General features: G+C 38.2%; 1 protein-coding gene across 1 annotated transcript in view; it reads right to left on the bottom strand.

Annotated features, from left to right (window-relative positions):
• Positions 1-2391: 2391 nt before the first annotated feature.
• SLC15A5 (solute carrier family 15 member 5) overlaps positions 2392-9359 on the bottom strand; it is an 86935-nt gene continuing 79967 nt past the window's right edge. The window contains exons 8-9 of the mRNA XM_045555259.1: positions 7695-7803; positions 2392-3101 (exon numbers count right to left, since the gene is read on the bottom strand). Coding sequence (XP_045411215.1) covers positions 2957-3101; positions 7695-7803 — 254 coding nt within the window. The 3' untranslated portion in view covers positions 2392-2956. The remainder of the gene's footprint in view (positions 3102-7694; positions 7804-9359) is intronic.

Genomic DNA, 9359 nt, shown 5'->3' with positions numbered 1-9359 from the left:
GATATGTGTGACAGCAACTTGTAAACTTGTAAAAGGTGACATAGATGTGAGTTGTTACGATTGTTTCTTTAACTTCCCTGCTCTCTACTAGCAGACCTGAATTTTAGCAGCACCTGTGTGCTGTCATCGCTTGGCTGCTGATTTTCTTTGAGGGCTTTCCTCATGAACTGGTGACCTGTATCTGAACGCTGGCTTCTCTTGCAGTGGAGACGGGAGATGCCCAATTGCTAGACTGGTTCATGGTACCCATGCAGAAGTTCTGTTTTCATAGAAGAAGAGATCCCGACAGTTTTCAAAAGGGATTATTCTTTCTCCTTCAATTTGTAAATCACACAATTTTAATAGGAAACTTTCTGGAATCACAAGCTGTTGTTTGGTGATGCTGTTACTCTGCTAGTTGATAATATGCTTTCAGAAACCATGAGAATTAGAGGTTGGCCAGGGTGGAATGAAGGCTGTAAGTCAAGGTTACCTGAAGGGGATATGAGAGATACAGGATTAAGCCAAGTAAAGAGAAAACAAGGAGAAATATCTGAGGAGCTTGGAAAACTTTACGCATTTCCAGGAGCAGATCTCTGAATGTTATTGTATGCTATTAAAAAAAAAGTCACTCTAATGAAAACATTTTCATTTGTAAATTCATGTAATAAAAATATGGTTTTCTAAATTTTGTGTACAGTCTCTCAGTGTAGTGACTTTTGGCTGCACTGGATTGCAGTGTTACAAGAAAAAAAGGAAGAGAAAAGAGATGTCGCTGTCAGTTGTGGACAGGATCAGATGGGGTCAGACCTGTGTTCTCTGGGTCACAGAAAAGGTTTCCAAATACCTTACCTCTCAGGCCTTGATCATGGACAGAACAGACCACAGAAGGTGCTTCTTAGGCAAGACTTCACTTTTCCAACCTTTCACCACCAGTGAAAAATGCAGCAAATGAGTGGCTCCAAGTGGCTGGAGTAAATGGAACACTGCAGGGACACAGAACTTTGCCTGCCACCGAGCGTATTGCCAGAGAAATACAGTACGGGACCCAGCAGGCTTCTGCAAACAACGCATCCCTTTAAGTTAATTGGTGTTGTATAGAAGCTGAAATGCTCCGCTTATTTACAAAGCTACAGATTTATGTAAAGCAAAACCAATTACACTTAATGCCTAAACTATTCCAGGTGCTCAATGATAATGTTGCTAGGCACTAGAGAAGAAACTGCTGTGTGAATGCCTCCTGTTCGGAATGGAAACCTGTGTAGTTACTGCAATTTAGCTAATCACGAGTGTCAATGCCCATGTGAGAATTCTAAGCTCCTTTGGTGTGCGCTTTGGGTCAACTTTGTAATTCTGTAGATCCTTCATCTCTAAGGACAAGTGAAAGCATAATGAGCACATTTTCCTATTAGGATGTAGAAATTAGGCAGATGAAGGCAAATTGGGGGTGGAGGAGAAGACAATGAAACAGACCCTCTTTCCAACAGGGAGAGAGACTGTTTCCCACTTGGTCTGAGGTGAAGTGTTTAAAGGTTTCTTGATCTTTTGGCTGTTGTTAAACCCAGATTGCAAACTTGGCATTTGACCTTCGCATCGAGGAAAGCTTCTCAGGCATGTCAGGGGTCTGCCTCACTGTTTTGCCCGGGAACAAATGCTAAACAAAGGAGGATTTGAAAAAGTTGTAGGCAAAGAATTTATGCCAGTAAGAGCTGGTCTTTTCATTTGTCCTTCAACAAAAAATAGTTTGAGTAAGAGAAACACCTGGTGCTTTACAGCTGCTCTTTTGCAATTAAAAATGCATATCGTACCTAATCAAGTTGAATAAATCTTTTATTCTACAGATCTAAAATATTTTATGTATACACAAGGGAGGTGCTTAATTGCAGAATCATTTGCAGTCAGCTGGTAAACCCACCTATCCTATCCAGCATGATTTGTCCTAGAAAGCAGTGGCTCTCAAACTTTAGGGAACATAATAATGATTTGGGTGTGCTTGTTAAAGCCACCGATTCCTGGGCCCCAAGCTGAAAAAAAATTTGGGTTAAGGCAGTCTGTGTAGGGGCCAGAAAGATTCACCTGGGGCAGGTGGTCCTAAGCCAAATTTTGACAAATGTTGCTACAAAGGTACAGACATTAGTTTTACTTGATTTTTTTTTAAAAAATTGAATTTCCACATTTCTTTGTTTATAAAAGAAGAAACCCTTTTAGAAGATGATTTTTGGGTGTGTCCGAATTGGTGGTAGAGACCATAAGATGTCATTTGTGTAATAATCCCTTTAAACATCTCTATTTGGTTTGGTCACTTACCTTCCTATCCTCTCATATATTCTTTCCTTTAATCCCAAGAATTCCATCATTTACATTTACTTTTCACCTTTTTCAGTATGTGGATATTCTCTTATTCTCTTTGTTAAGGACATCTGTTTTAGTAACATTGCTTCTTAATTCAGAGAAAATTTCCTTAAGTCATATTTTGATGGTGTAATATCAAGATTAAATATAAAAAAATCATGTATATGTTTATCATTCACTCAGGCCTGTACAGTATATGGTCATGATATCTAGCATGTAATGAGGGCTCAATAAGTGTGTAGAAAGAAAGAATATTAGCATACTGTTATTTTGCTTCTAATGACTCATAAAACTCTGAAAAAAATCATATATGTTGTTTTTAATGGATGAACCATTGTAAAAGTTTTAAGATATCATTGGTGTATAGAAAAACCATCAGTTTTCTTGTCATAATCACCTAGACTTTGAAACTGCTTTATTAATTCTAATGCTTAAGATGTTAATGCAAAAGCATAACAGAATCCTAGAAAGGCCATCATTAGTCTTTGTAAATAAAGTACACAGATAATATTCATAAAGTCATGCCCATATACATTGGCTCTTACACTAAAACACACAGAGTGTTCAATCAAAGAAGAAAACGAAGAATACTGTGCTCAAAAGACCGGTAGACTCAAATATCGTTTCATAGGGCTGTCTCCCAAAGATCAATACTTGAAAAAAATTCCTGTATACTGCCATAAAATTTCAGAGACTTTTCGTGGAGAAGTGTTTCTTCAAGATTACTTCCACTGATGTTCTGGGCATTAAAATGATTTAGATTACAATATCTAAAAAAGAAAGAAACAAAGCTTTTGTTAGGACCAGATGCAGATGACTTGATAAATCACTTGGTTTCCCCCTGGGCTTGTCTACCTTTTATGATGGGCTCATAGATACTGGCACAACATTGATGATTATTTAAGAGCGCTGCTCACTGGGACAGTCTTTACAACAGGACAAAGGAGTGTTCCTTTTATAGAGTACATAGCAAAGTGTCTCACAAGGACCTTTAGGTGGCGCTCTTTTACAAGCCGCACGGAGTCTCTTCAGTGCCGACAGTGAGAGAGACTGCTGGAAGCCAGAAAGCCTATAGACTTCAAAGATTGCATGGCGGCCAGGACTCATGAAAGGTTTATCAGATACACTGGGGGTTTGTAAATTCAGTGCCGATGCAAAACACCATTGTTGAAGACTGAATCCATGAATATATTTCTAGAATGTGCATTCTCTACCCTCAACCCTCAGAAAAACCTACTTTCCTGAGTGTCTTCTAAGTACCAGGGACCATGCTAGGGTGGGATGGAGTCACCCCATTTCACGGAGTGGGAAACTGAAGTTTCCAAGAGGTTAAACAACTTGCTCAAGGTTCATATAAACAGTGGTTGGCAGAGCCTGGATTTGGAACCAGAACTCAATTATTCTGAATCTCAGCCTTTTTCATCTATGGCACACTGACTCTAAAGACAGTGATTTTCTTAAACAGTTTGGAGTAAGCTCCAGGAGGATAACATTTCAGACTGCTTTATTCACTGATCTATTCACAGTGCCTAGACCAGTGCCTGATACATAGTAGATGTTCAATAAATATTTTTTGAATGAACAAATGAATATAGGCTATACGTTCAATTTTACCATATACACATAAGTCTCTGGGGTCAGCCATCTATTTTTGATTTGTGATAGTTTCAAAAGCTAATTTTACCTTCATTTCCTTCTCAGTATATTGCTAAAAATAACCATTAGTGTAAGAGAATGAATACTACCTGAATAACTCCGGTCATTTGTCTCTGATTTATGTCACTTTCAATAATTGTTATAGCTTATGTACAATAGATTACTGGTATCTTTGACAAAATAAGTGCAATGATAGCAATTTTTTAAGACATGTTTTATAATATTGGAGGGACAATAGTGCTAAGTTATAAAAACAAACATTCTCCTGCCCCCTCCCTCCCAAAACAGCTATAAATACTTTTTATTTTAGCACCCAGTGTAGGATACATATTTATATTAAGCACTATAGACATATTTACCTAATCCTCTTCAGCAAGGAAAAGACATTTCATCTGCCTACTTCCTTCACCCCTAAACTGAGGAGCCTTGGGTATGACACGTCACCATTGTGCTATTTCAGATTTGGTTGTGGAGGCTCCACCACAGACAGCAGCGGGGGCTGGGGTTTTTCATTTGTTGTTTTGTTTTTGTTTTTTGGTACATGTGAGAAGTAAATCTGATTTGACATTTATGGATAATTCCTAACTGTACTCAGCTGGGGTTTTGAGGCGATGTTACAGTGACCCTGACAAGGTTAGTTTGGTTCTAGAACTTACGCTGGGATTGTATTATCACAGTAATATAAGCTTGGTGGGGGGAGGGGTGATTTAGGTGCTAACCCAGACCTAAGGCTATCTGTATATTGGTGAAAATGTTTCTCAATGAATCCACTGTCCTTGGAGACAAGAATATGTTGGGACTCTCCTGTTCTTGATAGATTTGCCACCATAACCTGGCTCTGAACAGTTAAACTTTGGGTTTGATGAAGATTGGACTGTGGTTGGATGTGTATTGAGATTAAATACCATTTGATTTTTAAATAGTATGTTTCAATAACCTGACCTGGAGACACTGGTGGTTTCTCCTATTTCTTTGCATGCTTATTGTTCATTATTACTTGACAATAGCAGTCAATATATTATAGAAGTAAATTAGAATCATGCACCCCTCACTTCAGATGCCGATCTTTCTCCCCCAGGTTCCATACTGTTTCTTGCTTAGCTCTTCTGACTTGGCCTGTCCAATCCCAGTGGCCAATAGGCCCCTAAGGCAACATGTGCCTTTGCACTGATGTCACTGGTGCTACTTAATCTCTGGAGGCAAATTTTCCAGACGCTCCTTTCTTCTGACATGTGACACCCGTTCTTTTCCTATGGGGTTTCTGATCAACAGGTGGTAGTGGGTGTAGTTACTTTAACTGAAGGGATCAGTCTTCTCCCAACCCACCAAAGTTGGGGATTGTCAGAGAGCAAGAAGAGGACTCTTCTGGGACATTTAGAAGCCACACAGTGTAGACGTATGGGAGCATGGGCTTTGGAGATAAACAAATCTGGGTTTGGATCCTAGTCATGTGCACTTGATCAATTTACTTAACTAGCTTTGCATTTTAGTTTTCTTATTTATAGAGTGATAAGATCTGTGTAACAGGGAGGTGGTGGAGATGCAATGTGGTTATTTGTGTGTGCAGACCATGCTGCCCAAGGCACAGAGGGTGCTCAACATGTGCAAGATTAATTTCCTTCCTTCCTGCTTTGTTTCTTCCTCTCTTTTTTCATTCCACAAAAAAAGTATGTAGGAGAAAAGAAAGTAGACAGGAGATGGAGAAGATTTGCTAAGAATCAGATTTATTTCTGAATGAGCCCTATATTTTCACTTAGTCCCTTCTCATCTGTGAGTCCTCCAATCTCCGGTGCTTTGTATATTTTTATTCTTACCTCCTTCTCTGTACCCCACACCACATCTTTCACTTCTTTGTAGGAACTCACTTGTTCCATGATCACAGAGAAAGAATCACACTTGAATATATTAATTTCGGCCCTAGATGTTAACTCCATGTAGACTGGTACGTTGCTTGGTCCAACTCTATTTCTGCAGTGCCTGGAATAATGCTTAGCAGGCTGGTTGAATGAGTGCATAAATGAATGAATGAATCAATCCCGGAGCTAATAGATTCTTATTCCAGTCTGGTTCTACCTGAGCTCTGTCCATGGTCATGGTCATCTTGGCCACACCTCAGCATAAGTCCAGGAGGAGAAGGAAGCATAAGTCTAAGTATGAGACCATTATTATTATTACTATTGCTAACATTTTGGAGAAATTATTCATCCTCACAACAACCTTATGACACAGTTACTATTCTTACTGCTTCCATTTTACAAAGAAAGAAACAGGCTTAGCAAGGTTAAATAGCGCACTGAAGTTTGCACAGTTAGTAAGTTGTGGAACTGGATTCAGCTGGGCTGACTCTAAAGACTGCCTTTTAAACAACTTCCTGAAAGACAAGGGTCAAACCTTACTGGAGGATACAAAGTAAAAACTGAGAGACAGTACAGGTGTGTGAGAATTGGCAGGTGGGTACCACTTATGTGTCTGAAGCAATGGATGGAGTGGGGAGAGGCCTTGCCTTCAGCTTCAGTTTCATTACCAAATCCATTTTCCTGCAAAGCTGAGGAAATTCCTGTTGGATCTTTCTGCAAGACTCTCTGATCCTGTAATTTGATTTTCAATCTAAGAGTGAGACCGGCATTTAGGAAAATTATACATTGTGGAGGATCAATTGGATACTTTGGAGGGTAAGAAATGTAAAAATTCAGGGAGCCATTAAGGCTTTTCATATTGCCATTGATTCTGCCTTGCATGGGGTTTAATCCTCCCTCCTCTGCAGGACCATAAGCCCCATGAGAGCAGGAGCATTCGTGGCACTAAACATTTATTGACATAATGACTGTGCATCCTTCTAGTTTATGGTACTGCCTAGCACATGGCTGATGTTCAGAAAGAGATTTGTTAGATGAACAAAATAATAGTGATTAGGCAAGGGAGAAGTGATAATATATAACTAAATGACTAAAGAGATAAATGGATGCAAGGAAGTAAGGAAAATGAAAATCTGTTTAGTTCCTGCTATGTGACAGACATTGTGCTTAACGCTTTATCAAAATTCATCCCGTATGAGATTGGTATTACTGTCTTTATTTTACATGTGTAAAAACAGAGGCTCAGAAAGGCTAGATGATTTGCTCAAAAGTACACAGCCCTCCAAGAATATGTCAAGGTGGAAGAGGGAGAGAAAGTGAGAGAGAGAGAGAGAGAGAGAGAGAGAGAGAGAGAGAGCCTGGCAATGGATGGATGGTAGATGATACGTATTAAGCCACTGATGGTCTCAGGTGACAAGCTAAGGGATTTTGCACAGTTTGTTATTGACCTTGAAGTGGTCACTGCTGATTTAAAGGACCTGAATGGGATTCGAATATCAAGCGTCATTAGATTCCTAGCTATTTATTTAATGATATTTGCTTTTAATGGTAATGACTCATTCATTCTTATTATTAACATGGTTATTTCTAACTCTAAAGTGGTATTATATGGTGGAGAAAAAAATCCTGTTTTAGAACATGTTTTAGAATTTAGTAAAGTACTATTTTATTATGAGGATCGATGGGAAATGTGAAGTCTAAATTGAAATTTCTTGCCCTGAATAATCTGTTAAATTTCTGTAATATGCTAATTTGTCCAGTCATAGCATATGGAATTCCCGGTGGCTCAGTGATGGTTCCCAGACCAATATTTCATCGACTCAGAAATTGTTCATCTTACCACACACTTACCTTTGTGAAACATTCCAGAATCCCAAGACATTCAACAATGTTAATGATGCCAGGAAGAAGAAGAAGCTTTCTAAATTGCCTTTGTTTAATGTGTTTGGAAACCAATTGCCTGTTTGGAACAAATGTAATTGTTATTCAACTGCAGAGTTGTAAGTTTCTGTGAGTATTTTATCATTCCACAATTCATAGAGCTTTATTCACTTCAATAATATCTACAAAGCAAAAAAGCTCATCTGAAACCTCATTGTCCAAATTCATTTGATTCTGTAAAAAGTAAAATGATAAGCAAAGCACCCCAGATATTTTGAAGGTCAACAAAACTCCCTTAATTTGCATCATGCAATATAGGTGGTGTCAGGACAGAAGAACTGGGTTGTAATTGTGATTGTGCTATTAGTTTGCAGCAACCATATCTGTCTTATTTATCATCCTACTTTTAGTATCTAGAACAGTGCCTGGAACACAGGGATTATTTGGCAAATATATATTGAATGAATGAAAAGATTTTCCATGACCAGATAGTCTGTTGCATATGCTAATTGTTAAGGCTAGTGAGATAATATATGGAGGTAACAGATATTACATTATTTTCACAACTGTGATAAATCCAGGGTTACCCTATGATAATATCATAGAGTCTATTGGTCAAATTAATTGCAAACGTTGACATCAGATTTTCTTTTGACCTGACAAGTAATTCCTTTGTTTTAATACCACGAAATAAAGTATCCCCACTTCCTTATGATGTCATGCTGAGTATATATGAAGCTATTCAGCATTCAAAGTAATTGCTTTAATTTGCTCCTAAATTTTGACTTTTGCTTTGAATCTTTGCTATAATTTCCTTTCTCTCATCTCTCTCTCCCCGCTTTCTCTCTTTCCATATCTATACCTATATCTATCTATATCTATACACATAATTTTTCTTCAGTGGGTTTTGATGTATCATTTAATATATTATATAAAATATAATGCATTATATTATATATTTGTATATGCAATGCTTATTTTTAGGTAATACTTTAAAAGCAGCAGTGAGATCTAGTACTGCCAAACTATATTACAGATATATAATATTACAGAATGTTTAAAAGGGAAAATCTATCTTTACAGAGAGAGCTTAATCCCATTGTTGCTCTGAATGGGTAGCATATTTTTAAAAAACATTATGCATTATGAGAACAGGAACTGATCATCTTTGCACATTCAAATGCTAAGGTTTTGGCATTTCCTTGCCTTTTGGAAGGAACAACCCCTACAATGGGTGGTTGGGTGGAGAAGAGGGGTGGGGGGACACAGCAGTCGGTTGATATGCCAATACAGTTGGTCTTCAGTGCCACCTTTGGCACACGGGTTGTGGGTTGCTTTCTAAACTAGACAGTGGTTCTTGGCCTCTTCCTTGCCAGTGCACACTTTGGAGTGGAAATTGAATTAAACCCTCTGTTCAAGGTTGATGGTCAGCAAGTGCATACTATGACAGTTGTGATTAATTGTGCCATTTCCATTTAAAGCTGTTTCTCTTCTGTCGTTTAACTTCCCCATGACTATTACAAATCAGCTATGAAAATTGGCTGTGTCCATTATAGTCTTGGACCCATACTTGGAAGCTAGTACTGAGTTTACAAGCTATTTTGTAAGTTTCACTTCCACATTATATTTATATTC

Source organism: Lemur catta, chromosome 6 (genome assembly GCF_020740605.2).
Source record: "Lemur catta isolate mLemCat1 chromosome 6, mLemCat1.pri, whole genome shotgun sequence".
Classification (NCBI taxonomy): Eukaryota; Metazoa; Chordata; class Mammalia; order Primates; family Lemuridae; genus Lemur; species Lemur catta.
Note: the sequence above shows the minus strand (reverse complement) of the source record. Positions and strands in the feature narration are given on the sequence as shown.